The sequence below is a fragment of the Pocillopora damicornis genome, chromosome 14 (genome assembly GCF_964200805.1).
Source record: "Pocillopora damicornis chromosome 14, jaPocDami1.2, whole genome shotgun sequence".
NCBI lineage: Eukaryota > Metazoa > Cnidaria > Anthozoa > Scleractinia > Pocilloporidae > Pocillopora > Pocillopora damicornis.
Window position 1 is genome coordinate 1,144,789 of NC_142683.1, and position 11,854 is coordinate 1,156,642.

The 11,854-nt window shown below is 36.8% G+C and overlaps 1 protein-coding gene and 1 long non-coding RNA gene across 3 annotated transcripts; one reads left to right on the plus strand and one right to left on the minus strand.

The window, feature by feature from the left end:
- The first annotated feature begins 150 nt into the window (after positions 1 to 150).
- Positions 151 to 11,650, plus strand: LOC113671612 (atrial natriuretic peptide receptor 1-like). Of its 2 annotated transcripts, none has more exons than XM_089194190.1 (22): positions 151 to 327; positions 519 to 597; positions 1,480 to 2,165; positions 2,344 to 2,621; positions 2,855 to 2,990; positions 3,116 to 3,346; positions 3,850 to 3,940; positions 4,101 to 4,206; positions 4,451 to 4,531; positions 5,833 to 5,910; positions 6,141 to 6,245; positions 6,577 to 6,648; positions 7,042 to 7,210; positions 7,282 to 7,428; positions 8,027 to 8,204; positions 8,438 to 8,578; positions 8,988 to 9,111; positions 9,203 to 9,271; positions 9,408 to 9,582; positions 10,246 to 10,344; positions 10,800 to 10,891; positions 11,212 to 11,650. In XM_089194190.1, the coding sequence occupies exons 3-22, from the start codon at positions 1,505 to 1,507 to the stop codon at positions 11,317 to 11,319; spliced, it is 3,141 nt and encodes a 1,046-aa protein (XP_089050316.1). In that variant the 5' UTR covers positions 151 to 327; positions 519 to 597; positions 1,480 to 1,504; the 3' UTR covers positions 11,320 to 11,650. The 2 variants fall into 2 exon arrangements, with proteins under 2 accessions (XP_089050316.1, XP_089050317.1); XM_089194191.1 differs by having other exon boundaries at positions 154 to 327; positions 519 to 607.
- On the minus strand, positions 1,472 to 2,349 carry LOC149033904 (uncharacterized). Its single transcript, XR_016183008.1, has 2 exons — positions 2,117 to 2,349; positions 1,472 to 1,643 (listed from the first exon to the last, which is right to left on the minus strand). It is a non-coding gene; the product is annotated as an uncharacterized LOC149033904 (long non-coding RNA).
- Positions 11,651 to 11,854: the final 204 nt, after the last annotated feature.

Below are 11,854 nucleotides of genomic sequence, written 5' to 3' on the forward strand. Positions count from 1 at the left end.
AATTTTACTTCATGCAGTGCGCACACTCTGCATGGTACGTCATGACAAAATGGCGGGAATACATTAAAAGGCTTATTTGAACACACCAATCAGAATGCGTTATCTGATGTACCGACCAATCAGATTTCGCTTGGTGTTCCGCAGCGCCCTCACATTTTGGTGTCAACGCCTCCTGGGTTGAAAAGTTGTTTTCTTCATTGAAAACCTTTGCGATTGTGCTATAATAGTTTCGTTGTTTTTCGTGATTAGCTTAAAAGGGGTTTTACACTCGGAAGAAGTTACGATTTGACAGGACTGTAAAAAAAGTTTTACTAGGAATATCACAACGTGAGTAACTCCAATTCATAGAGAAAAATTTGAGTTTTAGATCAAATGGCATAGTTGAAAGTACATCGTACTATTGCTCCAAAACCAGCTGAAATTTATGTCTAATGGTTATATCATGAATGGGTTTTAAGGTATGGTAAGGATATTTTTTTAAGTAGGCAGTTGACAAATATTCTTTTCTGTTGTGACAGGTTGGGATTTCAGGAGTTCGATCGAAGTTCTTTAAAAATTTAAGGGTCTTCTACAAGGCTTGTCTTACTTCAAGAAAAGGTGACCTGAGGTAACTAACGAGATGAATAAGTATAAGGGGACATAACTCGTTAACTTACTTGATCGTAATAAATGCAAGCATTTGGAGAAACAATTGGACCAAAGACTTCCAATGCGCCCCAAAAATATTACATCGTTAACAGCAGCCACATAGCGAATATGGACGGCAGTTTTCACCACAGTGGCAAAGTACGAAAAAAGACCTTGCGAAAACTCCTTAGAGCAAGAATATTCGCCATTTTTCTGCCTAAGTCCTCTTCATAAATTCCTCTAAAATTAAATATTGCTCGATTTAACAGAGTTTTCTCATTGTTTCTTACATTTGCCGGTGAAGCAAAAATACAAATGTACAGAAACTGAAGTCAATACTAAGATGAAATTGATATTCGACTTTATCTTAACAAGGTGCTCTTTTTATTCAAAATGAACGACCTTCACATTTTTGTTGCAAGACAAGCCCCATTTGCAAAAATGCCAAAACTGATTCCAACCAGTGAAAATTTTCATCCTAAACGGCTGATAAAATGTGAAAAAAGGTTCAATAACAGAAATCATCTACGTGGGTGCTACATTTTCATTTGTCCGTCAAGCTTAAAGTATAAAAGCTGTTGATATATCCTTTTTTAAAAAGTAATTATAGGTTATTCATCCTGTGCTAAATTAGGTCAGATAGCCATGTGTTTGATTTGTTGTGTTTGGAAAAGTAAGACAGCTTTAAAAAAAAAAAACCTGTCTAAAAACAAAGAAAAATAAACATCAGTTGTTTTAAAGTCAGGTTTTGAAGAGCTCTTTGAGAAAAATCTAGGTGGTATAACGTCCTCTGCATTAATAATAAGCCAAAGGGAGCTCCCTATTTATTCATGGATTTCTTTCATTTTTCAGAAACATATGATCAGAGGAAACAACAATGAATCCTTTTCTTGTGCTTGGATCTATTCTTTGTTTAGTTTCTCTCTCTTATGCAAGGGATATCAAAATGGGGGTCTTTCTTCCTTTCACTGGTGGTTGGCCTGGTGGTCCCAGGATGGCATCAGCAATTCTGATTGCTAGGGACAAAGTAAACAGTGACCCTTACTGGCTTCAAGGACATAACCTGACCTTTGTACTTAAAGACAGCAAATGTGAAGCAAGAGCATCTCTTGCAACATTGGTGGACTATTACACAATAGAAAACCCCAAAGTGGATGTCTTCATTGGTCCTGGATGTTCAGTGGGATGTGTCCCTGGTGCCTACATAGCAGCTCACTGGAACATTCCCATGGTATCTTGGGGATGCGCAGCGACAGCACTATCAGACAAAACACTCTATCCTTATTTTGTACGGACAACTGGTACATTTGCTGGTTTGGGAGGTCTCTTAAGGGCCATCTTAGCAAAATTCAAATGGGATCGCATGGCAATCATGTCTTCAACAGAAATAGTTTTTTCGGAGGCTGCTAATGATGCAAAGGTCACCATAGAGAAAGATGGCAAATATTCAGTACCCTTTTTTGGTAGCTTTTCCCCTGGAGCAACTGACCTCTTCAAACTTAAATCCATGGTCAGGTCAATGGCAACCAAGGCACATGGTAAGTAACAAGAACAAACCTGACAGAGGACATGCATACAGACAATATTGGCTTATATTCATGAACCTTTGTGTTCTTTATTACAATTGCTAACTGCTGTAAGCTTAATAATTAATATCAAATTAAAGATCATGATAAAATAGAGTTGTAAATTGACCAACTTATCTTCACTTTACAGTTGTAATGGTACTTTGCTATAATGATCTTATGAGAAGTCTAGTGCTTATCTTCAACGAGCTGGGCCTGTTGAATGGGGATTATGTGATAATTTCCTCTGAGACACTTTATGAGTCATGCCAAGCTGGTGATGAAAGAGATGATGAGGCTTGCAAAGCTTATGAAGGAATGATTGACATTAGTCAGTACGTTCCAGATTCACAGGACTATACAGACTTTACTACTGATGTTTACAACAGGATGCCTGAACTGAACTACACAATGCGTGCACCTAATGAAGTAAGTACACCTCTTACACACCTGAAATTTAAGCAAGACATTACCCCTAAAGCTGAAATCATCAACTGTGATTCATGAAATAAAATGAAACAAATTAAAGAGGACAAAACTCAACAATGCACCAAGTTATATCATGAATAAATCTTCCCTAGACCCCTATCAATCCCAACGCTTCATTATCAGCCTACTGATCATCAAATGACTTAATTATATTATTGCTTTTTTTCTGCTAGACTAGCATCTATGCTGCTTACCTTCATGATGCCATTCTTTTGTATGCATATGCCCTAAATGAATCTTTGACCCAGGGTGTGGCCATAACTGAAGGGGCAAATGTGTCTAAGTCAATGATAGGAAAGCAATTCATAGGTGAGCATGCTTTTAAGCAAAATTTTTGATAAGATGGATCCTTATTGAAGGAAAAATATATTCTTTATTCTTGAATATTCATGTGTAAGAGCTGAAGAGAATTATTTTTTCTCCAATGCTAATAGGTGCATCAGGTCCTGTTGGTATTGATGAAAAGGGAGACAGAGTTGCCTCTTACAGGCTGCAATCATTTCGACCCGGCATGTCACTTGTAAGAATTGCAAATTATTTTGGCACAACTGGAGAACTTCAGCTTTTGAATCAACCAATCATGTGGCATGGTGGTACCACAAAGATTCCCCTTGGAAGACCAGCATGTGGTTTTGACAATGAATTTTGCAAAGAGGCTGCAAAAGGTAAAGGAAAAATTTATAGAGTCTATAGTTGAACAAGATATGAGTTCCCTGTACACATTGGAAACAGTAAGCAAGAGAAAGTGTATGTTAATTCCAGCATGCAGATAACCAGGTCAAAAATATAGGTTGTCGGGCTGATGTACTGTCAAAAGACCAGGCCCAGGTTGTTCAAAACTGGATTAAGATAACACAGTGTGAAATTTGATTTCAGGTCTGAAAGCTTGAAAAGAAAATTCAGTTCACATCTTTTTGCTTGTAATTTGATCATCGTATGTTCTTAAAAGAATTAGGAAAATTTTCCCTTAAAGGCTTTTGAACAAAGAAATAAAGAAACCTGGATTAAAATTTAACCCTGGGTTAGCACTAATTGGCCTTTGAAAAAACTGAGCCCAGAGGGTTATAATAATAGTGCACCTAAAAGTGAAGTTAACATCTCCAACATAATCATGCCTTTAAGTTCATCATTGATTTCAATCGTAACTGTCGTAACTTTTGTTTTCTAGAGGAGGATCCTACTTGGCCATACATCTTGGCAGGATGTCTTACCTTTGTTTTAGTTGTTTCAATTCTGGTTGGGTTTTTATTGTGGCAGAGGTAAGCTTGTAAGTGTTTAGAAAATAATTAGTAATCTCTTGAACTTCAATGTCCTGGATGAGAAATGGTATAGAAAAAGACTTAAACCCACCAAAATATTAACAACAGTCTCTGAAATCTCTTTTGTTTTTTCACCTTCATCTTTGTTGGTGTTTAATAGAAAACAAGCTTTTGAAGCATCACTGTTGGCTCAAACATGGAAAGTGGAATATGATGACATACAATGGCCAAAGAATAAAGGAAAGATAGGGAGTAGAAAGAGTGTGGTATGTTAGTGTTGATATGACTGATGCTCTGTGTCAATTCCATTTAAATTTGTATTATTTTCTAGTCATCTAAGACTGACTCTTTCAACTTTATTCTCCAACCATTCTTGTATAATGAAAACATCTTAATGAACAGAGAGAACATAGAAAACTTGGACTGTGTTACAAAATTGCCCAATCATAGATCTAAGCATCAATACTTATTTTAGACTAATAAATTACTCTTCTTAACTCTTCTCTGCAGCAAAGTATGGCAGCAGCAAGTGAGCATGGCTCTATAGAGGACCTTCGAGGACAAATATTCACTGTTCTTGGAATTTATGAGGTTCTCTTTAACTCTTTATTTCTCATCAGGAACAAATGCTAATTCATTTGTTTACTCGTCAGATTTCTCATCTTAGGATTGTCATTTTAACAAACATGAAATTGATCTTTGAGGAAATATTTATTTATGTGAAATTCATGGTTGTATACTGTAACTAAAATACTTGGTGCAATTTAAATACCTTGTACAAAAAGCTCTCTTAGTGAAATGCTGCAAACTTGGAATCTGCATAATTTTAGATTAAATAACTGATTTTGGGAAGGCCTTTGGGGTTTATCAGTTAATACAGTTTTTTTATTCATTTTTGTATATCACTCTTGTACTTGTTGTATATTTAGGAATCAAAGTATTAAAACTTAAAGTCTTTCATAGTAAAACCTTGGCTTTACTTTACAACATACATATGGCAATAGAGCTCTCTGTTAAGGACATTGGTGACTGGATGCTGGATGCGGTGCAACAAACTCAAGTTAAATCAGGATAAGACGGAACTTTTGGTTATTAGTTCTAATTATCATCCACGACCACCCCTCGACTATATGCAAAGAAGTAATCAAATCTAGTAAACAGGCCAGGAACTTAGGAGTTGGATTCGATCAATATTTAGATTTCAAAGAACCTGTGAAAGTAATATGCAAGAGTGCATTTTTCCACATTCACAGTATCACTAAAATTAGGTGATACCTATCCCAGAGTACTACTGTGGCTATTGTTCGTGCTTACATAACATCACATTGGGACTATTGTAATGCCCTACTGTATGGTCTCCCGAAGTATCTGATTAATAGACTTCAGCTTTTACAGAACTTGGCAGCTCACCTTGTTACCTTGACTAGAAGGCAGGAACATATCACACCAATACTAAGGAGCTTACATTGGCTGCCAGTTCATTATAGGATAGTTTTAAAAATAATGTTGCTGACTTACAAAGCTCTGAATGGACCGGCCCCAGATTACATTAAAGACCTATTGAAGTATAATGACTCTCATCGCACACTTAGATCTTCAAACAACGGGTTGCTTGATGAGCCTAGAGTGAATCTTAAAACATATGGTGAAAGGGCTTTTTCCTTGGTGGCACCAAGGCTCTGGAATAAACTATCACTCCATATCAGGCTTTCGTCATCAGAGGCAGCTTTTAAGGCTAATTTTAAGACTTATCTTTTTAAGCTGAAGATGGTGCTATATAAATGTATTCAATTAATTTAATTACTTATAATTAATTAATTAATTTAATTACATAGTTCAGCTTTTCCCAACAATTGTAACCCTTGTCAATTATGGACTCTGATTCTTGGCAGGGGAATTTAGTGGCTGTCAAAAGATTACAGAAGGCCAAAGTTGCTCTGGAACGTGAAGTGCTGTTGGAACTGAAAGAGGTAAAACAGAAAATTGAAGTCTTTGCTTCCCTCTTTTTGATAACTTTCCCCGCTTCTACATTATTATAATATTTTTAGAACAAAAAAAGCTCCAAAAGTCTGAGTCAGATGAATGTATCAGATGTATCTGAACAGTAGAAAGCCATCAAAATGAGGTTAAAAATGTTTATTTATTTTGTAAATTTGCAATTGCTATAAGACTTCTCTTGAAAAGGTCTTTGTTTACTCAGATGAAAGATATCAACCATCAAAATGTTAACACATTCATTGGTGCCTGTATTGATCCTGGAAACATCTGCATCTTAACCCAGTACTGCAACAAAGGAAGCCTCCAGGTAAAATAAGAACTGATTTGAAACGACAAATTATCAGCATATCTCGCACTTAACCCTTTCACTCCCAAGATCTGATTAGTAATTCTCCTTACTATCTGCCATACAATTCTTATGATGTTAGTTCAGAGAATTTGGTATTGGATCAACTAATAATCCCATGATTGATATTCTTCTCTATTCTCATCACCTGCCTGCTTGATATTGTATTGATATTGTAAGGAGAAATTCTGTCTTGGTCACTTTTGGGAGTGAAAGGGTTAACTGGGTCTTGAGGTCTTATTTTTTCAGACCAAAAAAAGTGCACTCTTTTCATAACTGAATTTTTTTTCAGGATGTGTTGCATAATGACAGCTTGAAGTTGGATTGGATGTTTCAGATGTCCATTTCATCGGACATTGCAAAGGTGCGTACAGTTTTTGGTACTGCAGTCAGTTTGATGCTCTATCAACCTTACCATCTTCATATTCTAGCTACACAATTTGAAATAAATTCCTTGTGACTTCTTACCAAAAGGTACACAATATTTTTACTGAGCACTTTTGGTCACTTTCCTCCCTATTTAATAACTGCTTTAAAATGAACAATTCAACACCCTTAGTATGTTAGTTGAATAATTAGTTAGTAGTGAAAATAATTTTTATCCAGTGTAACTTAGTTGAGATTTGCCTGGTTTTCTAGGAAAATAAACATTTCCTGTCTCTCAAATAAGCTGCATTTTAATCAAATCCCATAGCATGAGCTGAATTCATAGTCTCATTCATCAAAAGATATTTTCAATCAATTTATTGTTCAACAGGGCATGCACTTCCTGCAGAATAGTCCAGTTCAGATACATGGCAACTTAAAGTCATCAAATGTGTTGATTGACAGCCGCTGGACATGCAAACTAACCGACCATGGGTTGTTTCTCTTCAAAGAAGGACAGGAGATTGATGTGGAAGCTGGTGAAGATTCCAAGTATTATGGTAAATACATTTTTGATGGGAAAAGGAGTTTGGTTCAGTCCAATAACTTTCTGATTCCTTTCTAATTTAAGACAATCTTTGGAAAGCACCAGAACACATCCTCAATGACCAGTATCCTCATTCTCAACCTGGAGATGTGTACAGCTATGGAATCATCCTTTCTGAAATTGTAACTCGTGGTTTACCCTTCAGCATGTATGAGGACTTGTCAGCTCAGGGTATGTATTCTGTGCCAATTTTTTTTAAGGTAGCTCTGAAACTACATTACATGAATGTAAGTCTAGCTATTTTGATTTAGTTTTCCCAATAAAAACAGGGTCACAAACATTTTTTATCAGTTAGACTCAGAAAGATAAAAAATAAATGATTGGAAGCACTTCTAGGAGGATTGAGTGTTGCTTCAATGACCTACAATTATCAGAAACGGAAACCTACTAGTTCTGCAATAATTGGGAATTTGTTTGATACCATTTGAAAAGAATCAAGTATTGACAGTACTGATTTGTAAGAGAATTAGTGCTTTAAAACAAACCAAAATGTTGGTTTAGCCTTGCATACTTTGCTGCTAATCTGAAGCTTTCACATGCAGGAAGGATATTAGATCAATGGGTACACTTTGCGGGGGAACCTAAAAATTCCACCTATTTTATTGCTCATCTGCTCATATTCACTCATCCACCACTCAAAGTGAACAATGGTACATAAAACTACCACTTACACAAGCATAGCTAAGGATACCTTCAAGTAAAGTTGAAGTTTTTATTTTTATGATTTAAAATTCCACTTGTGTATAACTTTGATTTAACATTTCTTAAGCTGTTGTTGAGCGTGTTAAAAAAGGAGAGATCCCATCCTTCCGCCCACGTATCACCAAGGACACTGTAGGACATACTCTCTATGTTGACATGATGAAAATGTGCTGGGATCAGGACCCACTAGCCAGGCCTAAGTTTTCAGACTGCATCAAATATCTTAAGCAGATGAACAAAGGAAAGTAAGTGAACAGATGACCGAGTTTGGAAGGTTCCTGTTGTAATTAGAATTTCATTACACACGTTTGTTACATCTATCTCAAAACACTAAGTCTCTGCTTTACACATTTTAAAGACAAAGAAGTGTAAGGTATTGTCAGTAATTTCAGAATTTGGGTTTGAGGCATTTATGATGATGGCTTACGAGAGACACACTATTCGTAAATTTGTTGTAATTTCTGCTTGTTTTCTTCAGGGACTTCAACATTATGGATACTATGATCACCATGATGGAAAAGTACACAGATCACTTGGAAGACATTGTCGCTGAGCGAACAGCTGAGCTTGCAGCTGAGAAAGCAAAGACTGATGAGCTTTTGTACAGGATGCTTCCAAAGTAAATTGCACTTAAAACTGCCTAGAATTAAGTACCATGCAAACCTTTTTCAATACAATTCATATAAGAATAAGGAATAAGCCTGCTGCCTTACCCTGCAACAGTCAACATTCACGGTACCTTGATATACATTTGGTGTCAGGTATACGCATGGCGTTGGTTGGATTTCAGGCTGTTCAGAAATCTTACTTTTTATTCTTTCCATAATTTGACTTATATATTCTTGACTATCTCTGTGGAAAATTTCAACTACTTCCGAAGATCCAAATACGCCGCCATTTTGTGTATTCCCTAACCCAGTCTTTCAACCTGTGCTCACGGTCGCTGATATTTGATGGTATTTACGATGACATCTTTTGTATTCACTCTCATGCTACTTACTTCTTTGTTTGGTTTTGTTTGATGACAGGTCCGTGGCAGAGGAACTTAAGAGAGGGCAGCCTGTTACTGCCGAAACCTTTGATTCCGCTACACTTTTTTTCAGTGATATCGTTGGTTTCACAAAGCTAGCATCTGAGAGCACGCCCTTACAGGTACATATGCTACCGATTATAAATGTCGTAAGTCGACCTCGTGATATCGATTTTTTAGAAAATACTTTTTTTTTGGTTTATGTGTTTGTAGATTGTTGACTTGCTTAACGACCTGTACACTTGCTTTGACGAAATCATTGACATGCATGATGTCTACAAGGTAAGACATGTTACATGACTTAACACTAAGATGTCTTCTCCAGCGTAAACAAGGTAAAACTCAGTGGTAGTTGAGTCACTTTAATAGAATGCCTTGACAGGAGAACACGTTTATACATCCATTGCTTATAATTCAGGTTGAGACCATAGGTGATGCCTACGTGGTCGCTTCCGGGCTACCAAACAGGAATGGAATCAGACATGCTGGCGAGATCAGTAACATGTCCTTAGATTTGCTGTCAGCAATGACTACTTTTAAAATAAGGCATGTTCCAGGAAGGCAGCTACAGCTCAGAATTGGGATTCATACAGGTTAGAAACCTTCTAACTTAGCTTCATTCCAGGTCATGAGTTCATAAACTCACTTGCACAAAGGTTTAGTGGGATCTTCCAATGTGAGGATCAGTCCTATGTACATGATTCACACTCCACAGGTCTTCACACTTTCATTTTTATTTTCATACATATTTACAAGAGATTTCTTTGACCCGCAGATAGCAAATGCTAATCGAGGCGAGACAATATTTTTTCCTAACTAACTTAATTTAATTACACTGGAAATAAAACGGAAATGAAGAAATATAACATAAAAAGACGAAAGGATACACAAGAACAGAAAAAAAGGAAAATGACAGATGTTCAATTGTAAAGGAGAGAAAGTCCTAGAGTTTCTAAGTGTACGAAACATATTGTAGAAATGGTTCAATTTAGTCCGGTTGTGCTTTGTTTGAATTTTAGCGTTATCTCATCAGGCTCCATGTAAGAATCTTCAGTTTCTAGGATATTGAGATTAGCGTCTTGCTGACATTAAGGGGCACGCCAAGTTATAAAATAATTATCACCATAACATGGGAGTTATCACCACTTCAGCGTCGCCCTTATGGAACCCTGGAAAAGTTAACAAAAGAAAAATCATAAAAGATTTGGTATGAGGAAATTATTTGTGTTTCTGACTTAAACAATGCCTCCTTTCAGGTCCCGTGGTTGCCGGGGTTGTTGGTCTCAAAATGCCGCGATATTGCCTGTTTGGTGACACGGTCAACTATGCGTCAAGAATGGAGTCTTCCGGTTTGGGTAAGGAAGAGCTTCTCAGCATGCCTTACACTTACACGGGAGAATTGTAGGAAATTCCGTTTTTCGCGCTGATTTCAATCTTAAATTGGCTTCAGTGTTATTCCCTACAATGAAGAGGGTTCCATATAGGGCCTAGGTTGTTTGGGTATGAAAGATTTTGCATGTATGATCTAACTAACAAGCGTTGAGCTGAGCAGTTGTACATGATTCTTTGGAACCGATGACATTTTTGATCTTCTTGTTCCCTTCCCAGACACTCTCGTTCAGTCAGTTTCCATTAATAAGCGTGTACCTTTGTCACATAAAAAATTTAACTCAAATTTCATTTATCTATGGAGTAGCTTTCAACATTTCCGCAGTTTGGTTATCCCTTTCTCAAAATTATTGGCAATCCATTTTCAGTCCGCCTTTCCGGCTTTGACTCCCTCACTTACTATAGCCCTACGATTTTTCAGCTCTTCGAATTCACGTGAGTCCTGAATGCAAAGAAGTTCTTGATAAACTTGGTGGATACGTGTTGCAAGAAAGAGGTTTCGTTGAAATGAAGGTAAGGGAGCCTTTATCTATTTTACATGATCAAATCTTTTAAAGCAAGTGCTTTGTTACTGCCAGAGCTTATCAGAATATCCTTGGTATGAAGCAATTAGGATCGAATGCATACTGAAGTTTGTGTTCAAATGTTCTTAGAAACATTTGTAACTGCCTCAAACGACGACCTGCCATAAGTTGGCGAGTAGTCTTATCAGTACTCTCAAGCAGCAAATATAAGTTGTACATTCGATGCTTACGATAACCTAAAATCCCAACTCAACGTGCTTTGTCCAGAATGACGATACACTGTAATCACGCTTTTCATTTAACTTTCAGGGCAAGGGGAGTATCCTTACGTATTTCTTAAAAACAAGAGAAGGATTTGACAAACCTCTTCCGGATCTCTCCATGGCGGCTGGCATGGAAGAGCACTCTTTTAAGTAGATGCACGCCATGAAACTCTTTTTCTTCCTTTACCTCCCGTAAAGTCATTTTACTGGAAACACGAACATTTGTTTGATAGACTTGTTTTTTAAAAAACCTGCTAGGTTTGTTTCGAGCTTACGTGTCCATTCACTGTAGTTTTATCTTGGTCTCAGTGTCTTCATTTAAAACTGTTAGACAAAATAAGAAGACTCTTAAACGTGCTTACTCGGTACAAAGCCTAAAGTTAAAACTCCGTCGTCATGAAATGTCTGAAAGATTAATTAGAGGGCATGCTTACGGGGTCTTACAAGGATATTTTGGATTATTAAAAATCTCATTCTTACTTCTCTATTTCTATTTCCTCCCATTTACCTGTTCCGTTTTTTTTTCCTGATATTTATTCCCAGTTTAAAAGAAAATTCTACCTTCTCTGGATCTTACCCCGCGGAAATCTTTCAATAAAGCAAACTATGATCGAATTAGGGCAAATCTAACCCATTTCTAAACCATTACTGTATATCTTTAAGTCTGCCATTCAGTTACGGTCGAAACT

Excerpts from the sequence above, each read along its gene's own strand:
- LOC113671612 (XM_089194190.1), top strand. The coding sequence starts at position 1,505 with ATGAATCCTTTTCTTGTGCTTGGATCTATTCTTTGTTTAGTTTCTCTC. Across the intron at positions 5,911-6,140 it reads TGCTGTTGGAACTGAAAGAG|ATGAAAGATATCAACCATCA; the intron begins GTAAAACAGAAA and ends TTGTTTACTCAG. Across the intron at positions 8,579-8,987 it reads TTGTACAGGATGCTTCCAAA|GTCCGTGGCAGAGGAACTTA; the intron begins GTAAATTGCACT and ends GTTTGATGACAG.